General features: G+C 45.5%; 1 protein-coding gene across 1 annotated transcript in view; it reads left to right on the top strand.

Annotated features, from left to right (window-relative positions):
* SYNE2 (spectrin repeat containing nuclear envelope protein 2) overlaps positions 1-22611 on the top strand; it is a 258420-nt gene that overhangs the window by 43076 nt on the left and 192733 nt on the right. The window contains exons 8-22 of the mRNA XM_083516520.1: positions 400-596; positions 1613-1713; positions 3458-3559; positions 6090-6227; positions 7792-7956; positions 9396-9508; positions 11324-11480; positions 14855-14951; positions 15616-15803; positions 16983-17147; positions 18042-18167; positions 18976-19137; positions 20130-20264; positions 21149-21304; positions 21885-22102. Coding sequence (XP_083372646.1) covers positions 400-596; positions 1613-1713; positions 3458-3559; positions 6090-6227; positions 7792-7956; positions 9396-9508; positions 11324-11480; positions 14855-14951; positions 15616-15803; positions 16983-17147; positions 18042-18167; positions 18976-19137; positions 20130-20264; positions 21149-21304; positions 21885-22102 — 2220 coding nt within the window. The remainder of the gene's footprint in view (positions 1-399; positions 597-1612; positions 1714-3457; positions 3560-6089; positions 6228-7791; positions 7957-9395; positions 9509-11323; positions 11481-14854; positions 14952-15615; positions 15804-16982; positions 17148-18041; positions 18168-18975; positions 19138-20129; positions 20265-21148; positions 21305-21884; positions 22103-22611) is intronic.

Raw genomic sequence — 22611 nt, forward strand, 5'->3', positions numbered from 1 at the left:
ACGACTGGATCTAATGGTCAGGGGTCCTTTACTTTTAACCTTATAAGGCCTTCAAGGTTTTCCCCAAAACCAGTGTTTTTGAACTCACTTCAGCCTCTGGTTAATTGGGGCAACCCTGGTTAGCATGAGTCTTGGGTTAACCTCGGTGCAGATGTAATTCTAAATCAAGGCAGATCTAAGGGAGGTTTTTAGCCCTGTGGGGTGGGAGAGGGCTCCTGTGGGTCTACAGCTTTCTCCCCATCCCTTAACTGGTTAAGAGACAGTGTTATGCTTTGTGCCAGGCTGTAAAAATAGGGTGCTGGTGGGAGGGGGAGTTGCTTACATGGTTGGCATCACAGTGTCACTGCTCACAGGAATAACTGAAGAGACATTTGGGTGGGTGGGTGTTTTTGGGCACAGGCATGGCTCCATCAGCGTTGCAGACTTCAAATCCAGTTGGAGGAATGGGTTGGCATTCTTGGCCATCATTCACGCCTTGAGGCCGGACTTGGTAGACGTGGAGAGAGCAAAAGATAGACCCAACAAAGAGAACCTGGAGGAGGCCTTCGAAATTGCAGAGACAGAACTCAACATACCCCGGCTGCTTGAACCTGACGGTAAACCTTCCATTGTGCCCAAGAACAGAGTGTCTCCAGTCATAACAGTGTCGGTTGTGTTTTCATGGGCATAGATTTTTTTACCCTGTTTTCAATATGAATGTGCTAGAGGGGAGGGGAATTGTACCAAAATCTGTGAATGGGAATAAATATGACCAAGCAGGTGCTTTCATAATACAGACAACTTACATGTTTTCTAGTGTGTCTTTCATATGGACATGTGTTGAAAGCCCTAAACGGCTCCAAATACAGTGGTACCTTGGGTTAAGTATTTACCATATTTTTCTCTCTATAGGACGCACTTTTGCCCCTCCAAAAATTGAGGGGAAGTGTGTGTGCATCCTATGGAGCGAATGCAGGCTCCTTGGCTTCAGCGATAGCAACGTGAAGCCTCCGAAGCGCAGAGGGAACGCTCCCTCCGCGCTACGGAGGCTTCGTGTTGCTTTCGCTGAAGCCTGGAGAGCGAGAGGGGTCAGTGCGCACCGACCCCTCTCGCTCTCCAGGCTTCAGGAATAGCCGCCTGAAGCCTTTGGAGTGCAGCGCGAGTTCCCGCTGCGCTCCGCCGGCTTCAGGTTCCTTTTGCTGAAGCCGGGAGTGCAAGGCTTCAGGGGCTCCTTTTGCTGAAGCCGGGAGTGCAAGGCTTCTCCTGCCGCTTCGCTGAAGGGGCACTGAGCAGAGGGGGGGGGGTCTTGTTCTCCCCCTCTAAAACAAGGTGTGTCCTATGGTCGGGTGCGTCCTATAGAGCAAAAAATATGGTAATTCGTTCCGGAGGTCCGTTCTTAACCTGAAGCACCACTTTAGCTAATGGGGCCTCCTGCTGCTGCTGCGCCGCCGGAGCACGATTTCTGTTCTCATCCTGAAGCAAAGTTCTTAATCTGAAGCACTATTTCTGGGTTAGCGAAGTCTGTAACCTGAAGTGTATGTAACCCGAGGTACCACTGTATCTGAAAGACCGCCTCATTCCCTTTAGACCCTCTGGGGTGCTGAGATGTTTAATAGCTTCTGGCATTTTACAGATGTTGATGTCGTCAGTCCAGATGAGAAATCCATCATGACATACGTGGCTCAGTTTCTGCAGTATTTCAAAAGTCTACCTGTGGCTGAAGATGAGATGCAGGTATGGTGACCTGTTTTGTTTTTGGACCAAGCCTCATATGTTCCCTGTTTGCTTTGGAATACGAAGTCTTGAGTTATCTCTAAGCATCCCTATAGCAGGGGAAGCTGACCCCGCATCAGGGGCCTGATCTGTCCACCCCTCAAAACATTTTTTCCCCTGGTGCCCAAGGTTCTGCCAGTAAATGAATAAATAGTAGACCCAGTGCTGTGGTTACAGGAATCCCAACAACCTGAGAGGGTAGGAATTGCCCTCTTCCCGATCGATTGTCAGATTGATCATTTGATGAATGGAACAAGGAAAGGAACCCCCCCCCTTCTCAGCTGATCTGCACAGATCAATGGAATGTGTGCTTGTGTGTCTGCCTGGGTATGCGTGCATGGGGAAATGTGTGGGGTGGCCACACCCCCTTTGGTCACGCCCACTGCTGGCTTAAGGGTGATGTAGCTCTTGGACCAAAAAAGAGCAGCCCGAATCTGGCAAGACTCACAGCATTCATAAAGGGAGAATCGGACCAGAAATTATTAAAAGAATGGGGATGCGCTAAAGACTATGAAAAAACATTGTTCTGGAGTAAGCATGTCGGTATGTAATGAATGGCACTTTGCAGGGTTAAATAAAAAGAAAAATGATGTAAAAAGTATACAGAGGTAATTACATTAGGCACAACAATTTAGAAAGAGTAAAATTTTTGAGGTCTTAGAACAAAGGAAGGAAGTCAATATGTGTATATGTATGTAATGACTAGGGGCTGCGGGTGGCGCTGTGGGAAGGTAAACGGCGTTTCCGTGTGCTGCGCTGGTGCTGGCTCGCCAGAGCAGCTTCGTCACGCTGGCCACGTGACCCGGAAGTGTCTCCGGACAGCGCTGGCCCCCGGCCTCTTAAGTGAGATGGGCGCACAACCCTAGAGTCGGACACGACTGGCCCGTATGGGCAGGGGTACCTTTACCTTTACCTTTATGTAATGACTAGATTAGAATGAAGATACGGTTTTATTTGTAGATGTGTGCTCTTTTTTCCTTTCCTCTTTTGTGTTCTGTTTTTCTTTCTTGTTTGTATAGGTTTATTTCAATGTTTGTAATTTTTGTTGTAATTTTGCATTGAAAATAAAATAAAAAAAGGGGGGAGAGTAGCCCACAGCACAGATGGCTCTTGCAGATGTAATATTCCCTGGCCCTTAACCTTGACCTGGGGATAAAAAGACGATATAAAAAACACAAAGTACATAATAAAAGCAAACGCAACCAATAACCCACCCACCCCTTCTACAAACACATTTAAAAGGATATAGGATGTTAATCAGTGCAATGCCTGGTTGAAGGGTAATGTTTTTGCCTGGCTCCCAAAAGTCTAAAATGAAGGTGCTAGTCGTGAGTCTCTGGGGAGAACCTTCCACAAAAGGGGAGCCGCAGGAAATCGTTGTTGCTGTTTGAACTCGTTTGTCTTTTATATTTTATCTTATTTTATTTTTACAAAAAAAAGTAGCTCAAAGCGACTTACAAAAAAAACCCCAGGATGTGCATTAAAAGCAACATAGAACTAAAGCAAAGCTAATAAACCTCTTCCAAAATGCTGTTGGATTGCTGCGTTTGTTTCCCTAGGTTTGCACTGAAGCAGTTTGCAAGGGGAAAGAGCCTTGGGAATATGATTGATAAGGCGCCTTCTCTTGCAACAGTGCAAACTGCAATTGTCAGGAGGAGTGATAAAAAAGAAAACAAAAATGGCAACTTTCTGTTCTGTTTCCCAGGGGAAAGTCAACCAGACCTTGAGTTGGCTGAACGCTCAGGAAAAGAAGTTAGCAAGGTTGTTGTCGGAGACAGAAAGTTTGCCCTTTTCCGAGAAGTTCCAAGTAAGTTACATTGTAGACTTATACCGTCAGAGATAGTAGCAATTGCAAGGTATATAACTGAAGGTTATTTTTTTGTGTCATTTGTAAAACAAAGTTTCAGTGTTCCGTCTTTTGGGAACTGCCCCCCTCCCACAAAAGGAAAAAGAAAATGTGCTCATTCAGATTTATAAAAGCGTTAAACTTCTGCATACAGTGGTACCTCGGGTTAAGTACTTAATTCGTTCCGGAGGTCCGTTCTTAACCTGAAACTGTTCTTAACCTGAAGCACCACTTTAGTTAATGGGGCCTCCTGCTGCCGCCGCACTGCCAGAGCACGATTTCTGTTCTCATCCTGAAGCAAAGTTCTTAACCCGAGGTACTATTTCTGGGTTAGCGGAGTCTGTAACCTGAAGCGTATGTAACCCGAGGTACCACTGTATTGGAATGAATAACACAATTTAGAAACCAGGAAACAAATTCAGAACACTGAGGGGAGAACCACAAACATATTAAACAAAACGATCAGAGAAGTGGACACGGAGCAATGAATCCAAACTACATGAAAGAAGATTCCACCTAAACATTAGGAAGAACTTCCTGACAGTAAGAGCTGTTCGACAGTGGAATTTGCTGCCAAGGAGTGTGGTGGAGTCTCCTACTTTGGAGGTCTTTAAGCAGAGGCTTGACAATCATATGTCAGGAGTGCTCTGATGGTGTTTCCTGCTTGGCAGGGGGTTGGACTCGATGGCCCTTGTGGTCTCTTCCAACTCTATGATTCTATGATTCCATGATCTTATGATCAAACAGACAGACAAATACTGCAGCCTATCCATCATTCACAGCAGAGTCGGAAATCTCCAAGGGGCTCGTTAGTTGTGGGAAATATAGGCATAGCTTTATGCTAACAGGAGAAGAGTCCTGCTGAAGCAGACAGTTCTCCACTTGGTCCAGCATCCTTTTCCCACAGTGGCCAAACAGATTCCCCTGGGAAGCAGGCAAGCAGGAGCTGTCCCACTCATGTCCCCCATGTTCTGGTACCCAGACGCATATATTGCATCTGATTCTGGAGGTAGCACATGGCCACTGCAACTAGTTGCCGTTGATAAGAACATAAGAACACCCCTAAGGCGACTATGGGGTTGTGGCGCTCATCTTGCTTTCAAGCTGAGGGAGCTGACATTTGTCCACAGACAGCTTTTCCGGGTCATGTGGCCAGCATGACTAAACCACTTCTGACACAATGGAACACCATGATAGAAGCCAGAGTGCACAGAAACGTTGTTTACCTTCCCGGCGCAGCAGTACCTATTTATCTACTTGCACTGATGTGCTTTTGAACTGCTATCTTGGCAAGAGCTGGGACAGAGCAATGGGAGCTCACTCGGTCACAGGGATTCGAACCACTGATCTTCTGACTGGCAAGCCTAAGAGTCTCTGTGATTTAGACACAGCGCCTCCCACGTCTCACCCATGATTGCACTCCAATAGCCTGCTGGATCAAGCCAGAAGCCCCTCCCTGTCCACACACTGGCCAAACAGATGTGTGTGGGAAGCCTGCAAGTTGGACATGAGAGCAGTGGCACTCTGCCAGCCTGTGATTCTTGGCAACTGGTATTCAGAGGCATTCTGCCTTTGGCAGCGTAGGTGGCATGGAATCTGGAGGTTCCATGAGCCACTGTAGGCATTGATAGCCTTTGGTGTTAATTTCTTGTGTCCCCTTTTTTCAAGCCATCTAGTGGCCATCATAGGAACATAGGAAACTGTGCCAGAGCCCTGTTTCATCTAGCTTAGCATTGCCTGCCTAGTATTGGAGCAGATCGGGAGGAGAAGGGAAACTGGTCCTAAACCTACGCTGTCTTGTGGGATATCTTTGGGAGAAGAAAAGACTAAGGAGTTGGAATCAGGAGTACAAGAAAGCAGACAAGCAGGGCTTGAGCACAACAGAATGTCAGCGTCCGTATGCTTCTGAATACAAGTTGCTGGAACTCAAGAAGGGAGAGAGCTGTTGTGCTCAGTTTCCACTTGTGAGCTTCTTATAGACAACTGGTTGGCTAGTGTGAGAACAGGATGCTGGACTAAGATGGGCCATTGACCTGGCCAAGCAGGGCTGTTCTTAAACTCTTGACTATTATTCACCCCCATCGTCCAGCCCGGACACTGAGGTCCAGCGCTGAGGGCCTTCTGGAGGTTCCCTCACTGTGAGAAGCTAAGCTACAGAGAACCAGACAGAGGGCCTTCTCGGTGGTGGTGCCCTCCCTGTGGAACGCCCTCCCACCAGATGTCAAAGAGATAAACAACTACCTGACATTTAGAAGACATCTAAAGGCAGCCCTGTTTAGGGAAGTTTTTAATGTGTGACACTTTAATGTATTTTTAATCTTGGAAGCCGCGCAGAGTGGCTGGGGAAACCCAGCCAGATGGGTGGGGTACAAATAATAAATTACTATTACTATTACAGCTAATAGCTTTTGATAGATCTATCCTCTGTCTATTGATCTAATCCTGCTTTAAAAGTTTCTGAAACTGAATTTATTTATTTATTTGTCCCTAGGAGATGTTATCATTTATGGAATCATTTAACACAGAGAAAAAGGCCTTTCAGTCCTTCCTGACATCTAAAAGAAAAGCATCGGAGACGAGCGGAGATTATCTAAAGATGAAAGATGCATGGGACAGCCTAACCTCTCAGGTCATTGGAAATATTTTTGAGGCAACTGCCGTTTATGCTGCTGATGGGAAAGTCTTTTGCTCATGTCTAGGATGGTGGGTTGGGCCAGGAAATGCTTCTTTGCGCTTTCCAGGCGTGGTGCAAATAGGGCATCACAGCATCATAGAGATTGAGGGGACGCTGTTGCCTGTTGAGTCTGGAGGCTGAATGTGGCCCTCCAAGCCTTTCCATCTGGCCCTTGGGACTCTTCCCAGACCCCCGCCACCTCTCACTGGCCCTGCTCCATGTCCTTTGGCTTAACTGGAATGTCTCCAATTGTGATGAGGTCCTTTGCTTGCCTGATGGGGAGACGCATGTGCAGAAATCTCTTCCTTCTGCCTGGCCCACCCACTATTGCTTGTGGCCACACCTACCAGTAGCATGTGCCCCATGGAAGGTTGTTCTTAAGGCAATATGCAGCTCTCAGGTTCAAAGAAGTTCCCTGCCCCTAAGCTAGCTCAAGACTCCATGCAAGACGTTCAGACCTAGAAATCCCCAAGAGATGGCTTCTCTGCTTCTCCACACTCTTCAGCAAGGGAAGAGCCCACAATCCCTCTTGGCAGTGGGTTCCATTGCTGAAATCATTTTTACCATCAAGGCGGTTCTTCCTAGTGTTCAACTGAAGTCTGTCCACCTGTAACTTAGAGCCCATGGGATGCAGTTCTGCCCTCTGTGGCAACAGAGGCATTTGCCCTCTTATGTGTGACAGCCCTTCAGGGATTTGAAGAGTGTTCTCTCTCCGTCCCAGGCTCCTCACTTCCAGGCCAAAAACACTCAGTCCCTTCAGCCTTTCCTCGTAGGGCACAGCCAGTCAGACTGCGCATCTACCACCATGCCAGTACTGGTAGATTTTTGGGTTATATGCTTCAGGCTGGCAGGTGATCCTAGGTCAAGGTAAAGGGACGCCTGACAATTAAGTCCAGTCATGAACGACTCTGGGGTTGTGGCACTCATCTCGCTTTACTGGCCGAGGGAGCTGGCGTTTGTCCGAAGACAGTTTTTCCGGGTCATGTGGCCAGCATGACTAAGCCACTTCTGGTGAATCCAGAGCAGTGCACGGAAATGCCATTTACCTTCCCGCCGGAGCGGTACCTATCTACCTACTTGCACTGGCATGCTTTCAATTTGCTAGGTTGGCAGGAACTGGGACCGAGCAACAGGAGCTCACCCCATCGTGGGGATTCAAACTGCTGACCTTTTGATCGGCAAGCTCTAGGCTCAGTGGTTTAACCCACAGCGCCACCTGCAGGTGATCCTAATGGTCCCCAAATGCTCCCCTTTCCCCTAAATTTGAGTGGTTTCCCCTGCCAAAAATCATTTCAGCAATAAAACTGACGTATTCTGGGTTCTGCAGGATTTTCTGCATCTCACACATTTTGTAAGCGTGACGACACGTGAGCCTTCCTAGACGCTTCTACCTGTGCACTGAGGATGGAGCAGACCCACCTGGTTTAATAGCCTAGTTTGTTTGTTAACTTGAACTTGTGTGTGTGTGTGTAAAACAAATACAGAACCTTTTGTGTACACCTGTGTCTTGCCTTCCTAGATGAATGAATGGAAAGCAAAGCTGGACGGTTTATTGCCTCCACCTCTAGATGCAATTGAGTCCTGGTTGCAAGAGGTAGAACGCCAGCTGGCTGAAGATCTACCAGATTCCCAAGACCACTGTGAAGCCATGGCTGCCCTGGAAGGAAAAATGAGGTCCACCCAGGTTGGTTACAGAAAAAACCCCCAGGATTTTTAAAAATACACCTGCTCATGTAGAAAATATTAAAAAATAAATTTAAGGAACCGCAGAAAGAGGGGGAAGGAAGTCGAGTTTTGAAATATTAAAATGATTGTAAAATTGTTGAAAAGTATAAAATTGAAAAAAATATGCTCAGCTTTGCTACACAAACACAGGTACACAGAGGTAGTACTGGTTTGCACCTTCCATGATTCTGCAGCTACAGTGTGGTTTGCTATGCAATTTCCATGGTAATGCTCACACTTGACAAGCAAAATAAAAAAATTCCTTCCAGTAGCACCTTAAAGACCAACTAAGTTAGTTCTTGGTATGAGCTTTCGTGTGCATGCACACTTCTTCAGATACACTGAAACAGAAGTTGCCAGATCCTACTATATAGTGAGAAGGTGGGGAGGGGTATTACTCAGAAGGGTGGTGGGAATGGGTGATTGGCAGATAGCTGAGATGAGCCTGTTGACGACTCTTAACGACTGCAATAGGTCTTACAGGAAAAGGCAAAGGGTGAGAAGGTGAAAAATGGCTTAGTCATTTATGTCTGTTTATCAGACATCAAGAATCACAAAACAGAGAAACCAGTAGGAGAACACTTCAATCTCCCAGGACATTCTATACAAGATCTCAAAGTAGCTGTTTTACTACAAAGGAATTTCAGAAATAGACTGGAAAGAGAAGCTGCTGAATTGCAACTCATTACCAAACTTAAAACCATGGAGAGACCTGGTCTGAACAGAGACATTGGATTCTTATCTCATTATACATGACTAAGCCATTTTTCACCTTCTCACCCTTTGCCTTTTCCTGTAAGACCTGTTGCAGTCGTTAAGAGTCGTCAACAGGCTCATCTCAGCTATCTGCCAATCACCCATTCCCACCACCCTTCTGAGTAATACCCCTCCCCACCTTCTCACTATATAGAAGGATCTGGCAACTTCTGTTTCAGTGTATCTGAAGAAGTGTGCATGCACACGAAAGCTCATACCAAGAACTAACTTAGTTGGTCTTTAAGGTGCTACTGGAAGGAATTTTTTTATTTTGACTATGGCAAACCAACATGGCTACCTATCTGTAACTTGACAAGCAGAAATTCATTAAAAAGCAACAACTTTGGAACATAGGAAGCTGCCTTATACCTGGGTTTCCCAAACTTAGGTCTCCACCTGTTTTTGGACTACAACTCCCATCATCCCTAGCTATCAGGACCAGTGGTCAGGGATGATGGGAACTGATTGTTTGGATGGGAACTCCAAAAACAGGTGGAGACCCAAGTTTGGGAAACACTGGTCTACGCCAAGCATGGGGAATCCAGTGTCAAATTAACTCTGGGAAGAGCTGGCTGCAGCACATGGCTGTCTCCCCCTGTGATGGTGTGAAATATGTGAATGGAGCCATGCTTCTTCTTTCAGAGCCTGATGGACCATTTCAAAGAACACCTGGAGATGCTGCAGTCCTTTGAGAACAGAGATGAGGCAGGCATGCCCCTGGTGCCACCGCAGAAACTGGAAGAGATGAGAAGAAGGTTTGTCACTATCAGATTCCTCTTATCAGCCTAGGTGGCTGTGTTCAGCTGAAGAGCCAGTGTGCCATGTAGAGGTTACAGTGTCGGACTAGGACTTGGGTTCAAATCCTCCCTCCATGAATCCCATTGGGTGACCTTGGGCCAGTCACTTTCTCTCAGCCTGTACTGCCTCACAGGGTTGTTAGTTGGAGAGAGAGAGAAGCATATATGGCCCCTTTCCTTGGAGGAAAGATAGAGTTATAAACGTACTCTATCCAAACCAGTGGTGTCTCTCCAGGGTTTCAAATAGGAAACAATTCCCAGCCTTGTCCAGAAGAAGAAGAAGAAGAAGAAGAAGAGTTTGGATTTGATACCCCGCCTTTCACTCCCCTTCAGGAGTCTCAAAGCGGCTAACATTCTCCTTTCCCTTCCTCCCCCACAACAAACACTCTGTGAGGTGAGTGGGGCTGAGAGACTTCAAAGAAGTATGACTGGCCCAAGGTCACCCAGCAGCTGCATGTGGAGGAGCGGAGACGCGAACCCGGTTCCCCAGATTACGAGTCCACCGCTCTTAACCACTACACCACACTGGCTCTGTGTGCCAGGGATCTGGGGCCTTCCTCATTTGGATATTTTAGTTTAGAGAAAAGGCAAGTAAGAGGTGACATTGTCACTGTGCTTTCCCCCCACGGCTGGAGGCAGTCATGCTACTGAATTTGAGTTGCTGGAAACCACAGGAGGGGAAAGGGCTGTTGTGCTTGAGAATCTCTTGCAGGCGTCTGGTTGGCCACTGTGAGGATAGGACTCTGGACTTTGTGGGCCATTGGCCTGATCCAGCTGCCTCTTCTTACATTCTTATGCAAGGCAGGAGCTCTACCATGGTGTAGCACCATAACGTCCGCATTTCACTTTTCTGCGGGCCATTCAACGTAACTGTTCCCCAGCCTCGCAGATAAATGCAGAACAGCTTTAAAAGGTAAAGGTAAAGGGACCCCTGACCGTCAAGTCCAGTCGCAGACAACTCTGGGGTTGCGCGCTCATCTCGCTCTATAGGCCGAGGGAGCCGGCATTTGTCTGCAGACAGTTTTTCCGGGTCATGTGGCCAGCATAACTAAGCCCCTTCTGGCGAACCATAGCAGCGCACAGAAATGCCGTTTACCTTCCCGCTGGAGTGGTACCTATTTATCTACTTGCACTTTGACGTGCTTTCGAACTGCTAGGTTGGCAGGAGCAGGGACCGAGCAATGGGAGCTCACCCCGTCGCGGGGATTCGAACTGCTGACCTTCTGATCGGCAAGCCCTAGGCTCTGTGGTTATCCACCCGTTAATATAATTGCGCATTCCTATCAGTGTTAGACACTGGGATAGAAAAGCTAGGAGCCAAATGGCTTCAGGGACGTGGGTTGTGGGCACCATAACAGAATGTCTAGTCGCCACTCCTGGGGGGGGGGTCAGCAACACTTTTTACTTATTATTTTGATAAGAATGAATGAATACGCAATTCACGTAAATGGCACATTGTTAATATCACACTCTTAGCAGAAATTGTTAATGCATGTTTAATTTCTTGTTGACAATGAAAATATTGGTGCCATACTTCAGTTTTCAAAACGCTTGACTCTTTATTGTTAAGCTCCATAACGTATCATCTGTACTTAACAAATAGTCTGAGGCTTCAAAGCACAAACATTTCGGTAATCCTCAAGTGTCAGCCAGGCACAAAAAAATGGCACCCAGACTTTTGGAGGTGCTCATGAATGGAGCATCTTTCATGGTGCCCGGCGCACTTGCCGTTTTTGCCTGCTTTCTTAATCAGGTTGTTGGGTTTCCTTTCAGGTTCAGCAGCATCCAGCTTGCAGATTTCAGCAATCTTGTGGAGTGCCACCAATTGTTCTGCTCGTCTATCTTGAAGGAACTGGTATCTAAGCTTAACATCTGGCACATCAAGCATGGGGCCAAGGAGAATGTGGAGTCGCTGCTGTCAGATTGGAATGTAAGCATCATAAGCTGTTTCCATTTGCTGGCTGGCTAGTTTCGTAGAACAGCGGCCAAGAGATTGTGGCACGAATCAGGATGTCCCTTCATTCAAAAACGCTAAGCCTCAGTCCTTCCCTGCCTTCATCTGCAAAATGGGGCTAAGAAGTGCTCTGTGCCCATTGAATAGTGCAGCTGCCCAGTTTTTTGGTGTGAAGCCGCAGTTGTCGAATTCAGCAGCTTTCAGGCTGGAATAAAAACGGCGCATTTATTTATTTGACAAAATGTGTAGCCTGCTTAATTAAAACAAATAAACCTCTAAATGGTGTACATAAAGTGTGTGTGTGTATAAAAGCACCACTTAAATTAACAAACTTTGAAAGCAAGGAGACGTAATAAAAATTATTCAAATACAGATAAATCAGCAGAATTTAAGAACAAGCATACATAATAAAATTTTGTGTCTGGGTACGGCTGCCTAAACAAAAAAGTTTTTTTGCAGGCATTATGATGTGGTCTGGGCATCCAGCAGATGTCACTGCAAAACTGCAATTTGTTAACAGAAGGCTGGTTGCGGGGGAAAACAACCATATCCCCTCCTCCAAGAAGGAAGTCTAGGCAATTTTTTGCAAGGTTTAAACCCTGACAGCAATTTGATGTGCCAAAGCATTTATTGAGGGGTGATGTGGGGGGGGGGGTGGCTCTTTCCTCAGCACTCTGTATCAAACCGTCGGTGACACCTGCCCAAGTTTTGAATGGATTTGTCCTATTTGTTCAGAAGGGTATAAAAGCTTTCTAGCATTTCTGCCGTGGCTTGAATTCAAAAAGTACCGAATTGAAGCTGTGGCTGCAGAGAGGGAATCATGAGAGCCTTAAGGGGGCACTAAATTCAAGCTGCAGCTGCAAAGGAAGAATCCAATTCACCCTCTGAAGCTGTGGCTTGAAGTTTCTCTGTACCTGACATCATCAGATGCCCTGATATCGTGAAACATCATGTGATTTGGCAGGTGGGCTGGCTGCTTTCAGATCTGCTGCCCTGGCCCAAAGCGGCCCTCCTCTCTGATTTAAAATATTTTTAACAAAATAAAAAAAATCCTTCCAGTAGCACCTTAGAGACCAACAAAGTTTGTTATTGGTATGAGCTTTCGTGTGTATGCACACTTCTTCAGATACACTGAAACAGAAGTCACCAGACCTTTATATATAGTGAGAGGGTGGGGAGGGGTATTACTCAGAAGGGTGGTGGGAATGGGAGATTGGCAGATAGCTGAGATGAGCCTGTTGACAACTGTTAACGACTGCAATAGGTCTTACAGGAAAAAGCAAGGGGTGAGATGACTAAAAATAGCTTCATCATGTATAATGAGATGAGAATCCAATGTCTCTATTGAGACCAGGTCTCTCCATGGTTTTAGGTTTGGTAGTACATTGCAATTCAGCAACTTCTCTTTCCAGTCTATTTCTGAAATTCTTTTGTAATAAGACACCTACCTATCACCCACCACCCTTCTGAGCAATACCCCTCCCCACCCTCTCACTATATATAAGGGTCTGGTGACTTCTGTTTCAGTGTACAGTGGTACCTCTGGTTAAGTACTTAATTCATTCCTGAGGTCTGTTCTTAACCTGAAGCACCACTTTAGCTAATGGGGCCTCCTGCTGTCGCTGCGCCGCCGGAGCATGATTTCTGTTCTCATCCTGAAGCAAAGTTCTTAACCCGAGGTACTGTTTCTGGGTTAGCGGAGTCTGTAACCTGAAGCGTATGTAACCCAAGGTACCAGTATACCTGAAGGAGCGTCTCCACCCCCATCATTCTGCCCGGACGCTGAGGTCCAGCGCCGAGGGCCTTCTGGCGGTTCCCTCATTGCGAGAAGCAAAGCTACAGGGAACCAGGCAGAGGGCCTTCTCGGTAGTGGCGCCCGCCCTGTGGAACACCCTTCCAGCAGATGTCAAGGCGATAAACAACTACCTGACATTCAGGAGACATCTTAAGGCAGCCCTGTTCAGGGAAGTTTTTAACGTGTGATATTTTATTGTATTTTTGGTTTTTATGGAAGCCGCCCAGAGTAGCTGGGGAGGCCCAGCCAGATGGGCAGGGTATAAATAATAAATTATTATTATTATTATTATTATTATTATTATTATTATTATTATTATTATTATTATTATTACCACTGTATCTGAAGAAGTGTGCATGCACACGAAAGCTCATACCAATAACAAGCTTAGTTGGTCTCTAAGGTGCTACTGGAAGGAATTTTTTTGTTTCAACTATGGCAGACCAACACGGCTACCTACCTGTAACTAAAATATTTTTACACTTCCTTTTACCTACTTACCTACCTACCTGAAGCAGGGGTGGAGAACTTCAGGCCTGGGGGCCAAACGCGCCCGCTTAGGCCTTGCTGTCGGAACCCCTCAAAATTACATCCCAGAGACTTTCCTTACACCCAAGAATTTTTGCCTAGCTGAAATCTGTTCCTGGATTCTGATAATGCCTGTTTCTTATTAAGAGAGGGACGAGCGAGTCTGTGTGTGTGTCAAAACGTGCCTTCCACAGAAAGGTAAAATTTACTTGGTCTGCTGCAGGTACTTTTGGCTTTGGCCACAGCCATCACTGGCACATGGGCCTCGGGACATTGTCCGGAAGGGAATGTGGCGCTTGGGCTGAGGAAAGGGTTCTTACCTCTGCCTTAGAGCATTAGAAACAGCTGTAGTCTCACAAAGAATGAAGTGACCGCTTCTATCAGTGGTCAGCAGAATCCTGGGAAAACAAGTTTTGTTTTGTTTTTAGCAAGCATTGAAAGCACATCACTGTTTATATATCAGTCACTGTAGCTTTTAGGCAGGAAGCCCACACGACCGACAGGTCTGAGGTGGGGTGTAAATGCCACAATCCTTCACGATGATAAGACTCAACCTGACCTTGTAATGCATAAAATAGGTGATATGATAGAGAAGAGCGAGGGGATGCCAAACCAATGCGAAAATATTTTGGTTTCTAGTTGGATTTTCCTTCCAACTAGGAACCAAAACATTCCATTATTCTCTTATTTTATTTTGCCTCTTGCCATCGTGGCATATGTACAAATGCAACAGTATCTGTAAAATGTATAACAATCCATATAATAATAATCAACAAACAAAGGTGACAATTAACAGCCAATTCTCCAAACTCCCCCTCTGCATTGCAAAAGCAATTATCCAAAGAAGATGCAGCACAAAATAATTGAGCCAGTAAGGTGCGCTTCAATAATTTTTTTAAAAGAGTTAAAATAATGATTTGTTTATTTTTTAAATCTCAAACTCGATCATCTCCAAATCTCTGTACCAGAAAGCATTTTTCAAATTAATCCATCTTTTTGCTTATTTTTTGTTTGTTTGTGTGGGCAGAGTTTTATTGAAGAAAAAGGATTTCTCAGTCAACTGGAAACCACATTTCGAGTATGCAAAGAGAAACAGAACAAGATCATGACCACTTCTAATCTGGGTAAGACCTCAAAAGCGTAAATACGCTTCTATCTAGACTCATATCATCTTGTATTGTTGAAATCTTAGGCCTAGTATTCACTGAGAAGATCCTGGCTTTGGCAAGTTGCTCTCTTCCATTTTTAGTTCTCCCATCTGTAAAAAGGGCATAATGGTGACTCACATCGTGGCATTTTGTGATAATGAACCAGGGTCGGAACCAGTCTCGTTGCTCTGCTGTAATTTCTTTTTATTTTAAGATTATTATTTTTTATATTACTCTGTTGTAAACCAACACACCTCTCTAAGTAGTTTACATCAGTATAAAATTAAAACTGTTATTTAAAAAAACAGCTAAAGACAGGTATTAAAATTATTTAAAAGATGGTTAAAATCAACAATAGCTAAAAAATAAGGCACAAGTTCCTTCTACATGTCTGGATAAGCTTGCCTTAAAAAAAAGAATGTAAGCAATTCCCGAAAAAAGCACACCAAAGGCCCCTGTCTGATGTCAATAAGCGGGGAGTTCCAAAGTTCCAAAAATTGATTTTGGAACAAATATTATGCAGCAGTTATTATGTGCCAGTTCTGCATATTGAAGCAGTGGAATTGGCATATCTGGGCAAAGGCAGTCCTGCAAGTACTGTAGCGATAGGTAATGACAGCATCGTTATTTAACATTCTAGGAGCTGATCCTGAGGATGCAAGTAAATTATTTAAGATGGTAGAATCTCAGGTTTCCAGATGCAACGAGTACATTGACAACGTGAATGCGACCTTGCGGAAGATTTTGTTGTCCTGGGACACCTATACGGAGAACATCCGCTTGCTGCAGGCTTGGCTGGAAGACACGCGGAAAAAGCACCCTCCGAATGTATGTTTGCATTTCTTCCTGACTCTTACGGTCGATTGGTTGGGGAAGTATTGTGAGCGCCAGATGTGACGGACAGCCAACTCAACGTTATACGCAGGGGTTTGGTTCAAAGGCTCACATCTATACACAAAAATTGCCTTCTGAGCTGTAGGTGGGAAATGTGTCCAACACTATGGGAGGAAGAGAAAGCCACTCCAAGGTTAGCCAGCTGCATTCTATAAGGCAGCTGGTAAGGGGAAGGCTCACAGGGACGCGGGTGGCACTGTGGGTTAAACCACAGAGCCTAGGACTTGCCGATCAGAAGGTTGGCGGTTCGAATCCCCGCAACGGGGTGAGCTCCCGTTGCTCGGTCCCTGCTCCTGCCAACCTAGCAGTTTGAAAGCACGTCAAAGTGCAAGTAGATAAATTTGGTACCGCTCTGGCAGGAAGGTAAACAGCGTTTCCGTGTGCTGCTCTGGTTCGCCAGATGTGAATTAGTCATGCTGGCCACATGACCCGGAAGCTGTACGCCGGCTCCCTCGGCCAATAAAGTGAGATGAGCGTCGCAACCCCAGAGTCGGTCACGACTGGACCTAATGGTCAGGGGTCCCTTTACCTTTACTAAGGGGAAGGCTCAGAGGTCGGAGGAAATCTGGAAGCCACAAGTAGACCTGGCCCCAAAGTAGCTTTCAAGCTCTCTGCCTTTCTTCCCAGGCAAGTCCTGTTTGGTGAACCCTGCAAGGTTCTTTTTCTTCTTCTTTCTTGGGTGATCACTCATAGCCGAGTAAGATTGTCTTTCATAAACATGGTTTTAACAGTGAGTCCGTAAGTGACTATGGAGGCCAATTCTGGATCCACACATCCTTCCACAGTGGGGACATAGGTTTCCAGGCGGGAATTGATCATGGTGAGGGCACCATTGGCAGGTGGGAGCAGTGGGTATCCTCCCGAGAGATCTCGCGGGCAGTCGGATTGCCTCGTGAGTTCTTGCGAAACCATCTCCGCCACTCCCAAAGATACCATGATGAGCAGGACTTGCCCAGGGAAGACACATGTTTGTGGAAAGGCGGAAGAGAGGAAGAGAGAGAGGCTGGTATAGGGAGATGTAGCCAAGTGTGTGTGGTTGAAATCGCCCACGACAAATGCGTGTGAGATGCAGGCTTACTGTCTTGTGTTGCATTGTGTTGTGTTGTGTACTAGGTTCCCACAGAAGTGTTGGCTGCCTGGAACTCCCGGCACGGATCTGTCAACGAAGCAGGGAACTTTTTGATCGAATCCTGCAACGAGGAAGTGGGTTCAGCCGTTTCCAGTGAGCTGAAGAAACTGAACAGAAAATGGGCAAAGCTTATAAAGAAAACACAGTTTGTGAGTTGTCGCAGATATTTTTTAAAAGCCTTGTGGAGTTGCTGTTAGCTTTATGGTATCGTTAAGCATAAAAATGCAACATGGAATATTGTTTCAGGCTAACAGATTTATTGTAACATAGGTTTTCATGGACCGGAGCACACTTCCTCAGATGCACGAGGTGTTAATCTTTAACAGATATTTTTTGTAAATTAGTGAAGAATGAGGCCAAAATGCCTTGATGTGCACAGAGTTACAGTTTATCTGTGACGGTCCCATGAAAGGTCCAAACTTATACAAGATAAGAACAGTGAACGTTCTTAATATGATACTTTTTTTAAGGCAGCCGTGGGGAACCTTTTGCCCTCCAGAAGTTTTGCTGAACTACAGCTCCCATCACCCCGGCCATTGGCCACACTTGTTAGGGGTGATGGGAGTTGTAGTTTAGCAATATCTGGCAGGTTAGATGTTCCCCACTCCTCCCTTGCTATACAGTGGTACCTCGGGTTACATACGCTTCAGGTTACAGATTCCGCTAACCTAGAAATAGTGCTTCAGTTTAAGAAATTTGCTTCAGGATAAGAACAGAAATCGGGCTCCGGCGGCGCGGAGGCAGCAGGAGGCCCCATTAGCTAAAGTGGTGCTTCAGGTTAAGAACAGACCTCCGGAACGAATTAAGTATTTAACCTGAGGTACCACTGTACTAATTTGACACCTGTATTGGAGAGAAAACCATGGTCTCCATTAAGACCTAAACAAATAAAACAGAATCAAATGTTCTGATAAATTTTAGGGTGAGACTCAACCTAGGATTTTAATTCTTATCAGAATTATTGCTAACACCAGTCATTAATTGGTGTTTGGTAGAAATTGAATAATTGGGGGGTTATAACAAATGACGTTTGATGTCCCTAGGAGATGAGATTGCTGGGAATGCAAGAGGAAGAGGTGGAGGTGAAACTGGCAGCTGGCAGTAATGGAAAAATGGATTCTCCCACAACAGCAGAACCAGAGGACCCTGCAGTGGACAGCTCAGAGGAGGTTCTTAAGAGCCCTTGTTCTTCCAGTTCGGTGGATCAAAAGTCTATGAATGTGCAGTGACTGTGTACAGCGGGAACGGGAGAGTGGGGTCCCCTCCATCTTCTGGGCAGACCAGTCCTGCTTTTGGGCCCCACAGATACGTTTGCATTGATGCTGCAGTGGCAGATGAGTTTAGTCTTGACCTCTGAAGTTGCTAAGACACACGTGGCTCCAAGTGACGATTTCTAAATGCACCTTTCAAGTTCTTAGGTGTTATGCCAGTCACTACAGCACATGAGAAGTATGGTTGTGCTCGTGTGCTCTTTGTGGGTTCTCCATAGGGATTTGGTTGGGTACTATGCCAGCATGATGGTCCCTTGGTCTGGACCAGCAGGGCAGGTCTTATGCTCTTATGATAATGCAGTTCAGCCCTAAACACATTCAAGTTTCTAGGCCCATTGCGAACCTATGGCCAGTCCATGGATTCCACTAAACCCAGTTTCAGGAGAGGTTCATCAAATCAGTGAGACAGGGGTGTGTGATCCTGAATCCAGGCTACGCATAGCCTCTATATGCATCTGAACTCAGCCAGCCTTTTTACAGGATGCTGCCCTGTATCCCAATCTATTTTCTTTTTGAAGTGGGTTTGAACCCTTGCAGAGATCACATCAACAGAAGAAGCTTTTGGGCCTTGACTATTGAGGGAGTGAGCAAATCATCCTGCCTTAACTTATCTGGAAAGACAGTTTCCTCAAAAAACCATTTTTTACTGGAAAATGTGAATAAAAGTTCTTGTTTTCCTCTTTTCCCGCCTTTTTTTATTTCCTAGACTCTTGATGCTGGTTCACTATCTCCGGACGAGTCTTTATCAGAAGAAGAGGTTAAGCTAAATTTTGAAGATGCTCACAAGGAGCTTGAAGGATCCATTTTAAAAGCTATGCAAATCCTTGGCCAAAAGAGCTGGCCTGAGGGACCAGTTTTGAAACATGAGGTGAGGCAAACCATTACTGATTACTGCATAATTCATCCTGTGTTTAGGAATGGATGGAGATGGATCCTTTCCAGTTCATGTCAGTTTCACGCGTGTTTGTTTATAAGTCTGTTGTATTCTGTTTCCATATTAATGCGTCCATGGAAAAAGAAATCTGTACAAAATTCTTTATTTAAATATGTATTTTATCTGAACGTACGCGTTTCTAAAAGCATTTTGTTCCAAAATACACATTGTTAAAATGCATTTTGGCATGTATCACGAAATTTGGAGAAGGGCAAAATCTGAAAGGGTAATTGCGTTCTGATCCATATCTTAGTCCAGGAGGTGTGAATTTGGTTGGTCCAATTAAAAATACAGGCCAGGCAAAATTCTTCTCTAACCTTAGTTGTAGTAGTGATGGCCTTGTTGTCTCAAGTGGTAAACAAGGTAGGGCAAAGCCTCCTTAAATGAGTGGGCCTTAATGAACTAACATTTTTATCAGCACTCGGTAGCTTGGAGGCACCATTTTAACTTGCCTCCCACAATGCTCTGGGTCTATGCTAAGTTGAGGGCTCTGTGGAAGCGAAATTAAAATGGCGCCTTCCATGTTAGAGAACTGTAGTAGGAGTTCATTGACTGAATATGCTGTTTGGTGATGTTGGGCTTGAGGAACAGGCCACAAACAGTGTTGCTGAGTAAAAATGGGCTCTTTGTCCCCCAGCGATGGGCTCAATGAACTCCTTCAAAATTGGTTCCTTTGCCATTCAATCCCAGCACAGCTCTGTATAGCTCTGTAATACTGCCAGCTTGGAAAGGGGCCCCTTCAAGAGGCCAGGCTACCAGTCCCACCATCCCTGACCATTGGCTATCCAGATGGACTGACAGGTGTTATAGAGCATACCACTTTGGCTCCCCCCGACATGGCAGTCATCTATTTTTAGACAGGTAGTGTGTTTTTATTATTATTCTATAATCTTAGGCTATATCCCCCTGCCTTCCCCTTCTTGCAGGAAGCTTTTAGCATCTTGGATACCAACATCCTCCGCAAGTTTTTGAGAGCAGCAGAACAATTGAAAGACATTTTGCCCGCTTGTGAAAAGGCAGCGGTGGAGGAAAAGAGCAAAGACGTCCGCGAGAGATGGGAGGTGAGAAAATGTACCTGGGAGACCAAGAGTCCTTTTAATCACAGAGAAGCCACTTGGGGATATTTTTTTGTTAGGTGTGATGCTCTAAAGGCCTTTTTGACAGAGCTGGTGTGATGTGGGAGCTAGTTATCAGCTTGGTCCAGGGAGACCCGGGTTCAAGATTGAGGTTGATTATAAGTCTCACAGGAAAGCCACGGGTGTCGTTGTGTGGACCTCGTAGGCCTGGTCCCACTCTGTCCTCCATGCACTGGCTAAATGTGCACTGGACTTTTCTGAGTCTTTGTATTCTCAGTCCTATCTGTCCTCTAGGACCGAGAGATTAGAGAGCCAGTTTGGTGATTAAACTGTTGGACTTGGGAGACCAGGGTTCAGTTCCCCACTTGGCCAGGAAGCTCACTGGGTGACCTTTAGGCCTCTCAGCCTAAACTACCTCACAGGGATTAAGTGAGTAGGGGGAAACCATGCATGCCAGTGTGGTGTGGTGGTTAAGAGCAATAGACTCGTAATCTGGTGAACCGGGTTCACTTCCCCGCTCCTCCACATGTAGCTGCTGGGTAACCTTGGGCCAGTCACACTTCTCTGAAGTCTCTCAGCCCCACTCACCTCATAGAGTGTTTGTTGTGGGGGAGGAAGGGAAAGGAGAATGTTGGCCGCTTTGAGACTCCTTTGGGTAGTGATAAAGCGGGATATCAAATCCAAACACTTCTTCTTTTTCTTGATCTCCTCGGGGGAGGAAAGCTGGGATATAAAAACAATGACTTCCCTGGAAGATGGTTAGGGTAGAACCTGTCTTGTCTCCACCATATCCTCTCCGAAATACCCCTCTTAACCTGCTTGTTTTGTTTGTTACCGTCGTTTCTGAACATGTATCCCATAATCTGCAGGCAGTTCGCTGTGAAATCGTGTCCTATGTTGAATTAAAAATGGAAATCGAACGAGGGAAGCTGAACTATGCCTTTTCAAAACTCAATAAGCAAATAAATAAAGAAAAGAAGCTGCTCAAGGCGGGAAAGACGAAGGGGCTCATTGCAGAACATGAGGTATTGCATAAAAACAATACAGTTGTACCTTGGATCTCGAACGCCTTGGCTCCCAAACAAATCGGCTCCTGAACGGTCAAAACCCGGAATGAGTGTTCCGGTTTTTGAACAATTTTTGGAAGCCGAACGTCCGATGGGGCTTCCGATTGGCTGCAGGAGCTTCCTGCATCCAGCCAGCGGCCACACTTTGGTTTTCGAATGCTTTGGAAGTCAAACAGACTTCCGGAACAGATTCTTTTCGACTTCCAAGGTACGACTATATTATCCTCTCTTTGATTCTCAAGGTGTGGGTTACCTTAAGAAACTGCTGCAGGCAGTTTTGTTTTGTTCTAGTACTTATAGCCCTCCCTTCTCTGAATGGTCCCAGGGCGGGTTACAGAAATGTCACCATCAGAACAAGTCACAGAATCATGAAACGAAAGCACAAAACAGCTTAGGGGAAAGTGACAGAGGCAAGTTGCAGCAGTGTGTATTAATGCAGGGAGAGGGTAGGCACCCACCCAATCAAAAGTCTGAGTAAAGAAGCGTGTCTTGACAAATCATCGAAAAGTGTGATTTTTGTATTCCTCTATCTGTTTAGGCGATATTTTCTCAGCAAGGTGTCCTGGGCGAGCTACACACTTCCTTGCAAGCCCTGAAAGCCATGAGCAAGAACATGACGGAGGAAGAAAAGCAGGCTGAGAAAAGGACCCCGGTTGTAGAATATGAGCGGAAGAAGGAAGAGATTCAGAGGCAGGCTTTGGCTGTTCACGGCGAGCTGTTGTCTATGACAGCCGATAGCCATTCACACAAGAGAGGGTGGGTATTTTTTTTTCCTTTTTTCTATTTTTTTAATTGATTTTCCAGAATTTTTAAACATACATACATACATACATACATACATACATACATACATACATCTTAACTGTACTTAATCCAATCTTAGTAACATTGTTAAGTGACTTCCTCAAATCCCCCTAGCTGAATTTCAGTGTATTTCATTGTAACATTTTTCCAGAACCAATTTTCTCATAAAATTAATCACTTAACATCTTTCAACCTTTTCATTTTAACTTTAAAGATATTATTCTCTAACATCACATATTTAAATCCTAGGCCTATCTGGTATTTGCGAGTTTTTCCAATTAAGTTATCTTAGCATATTTAGCTAAATAGTCTTTGAATTTCATCCATTACTCCTGGTACTCCTTCTCCTTCTGGTCGCGGACTCTTCCGGTCAGGTCGGCTAGCTCCGAAAAGACCATCATCTTCATCTGCCATTCCTCCACTGTTGGGACTTCTTATGTTTTCCAATTCTTAGCTAACAA

This window comes from Podarcis liolepis, assembly GCF_965112155.1.
Source record: "Podarcis liolepis genome assembly, chromosome: 1".
NCBI lineage: Eukaryota > Metazoa > Chordata > Lepidosauria > Squamata > Lacertidae > Podarcis > Podarcis liolepis.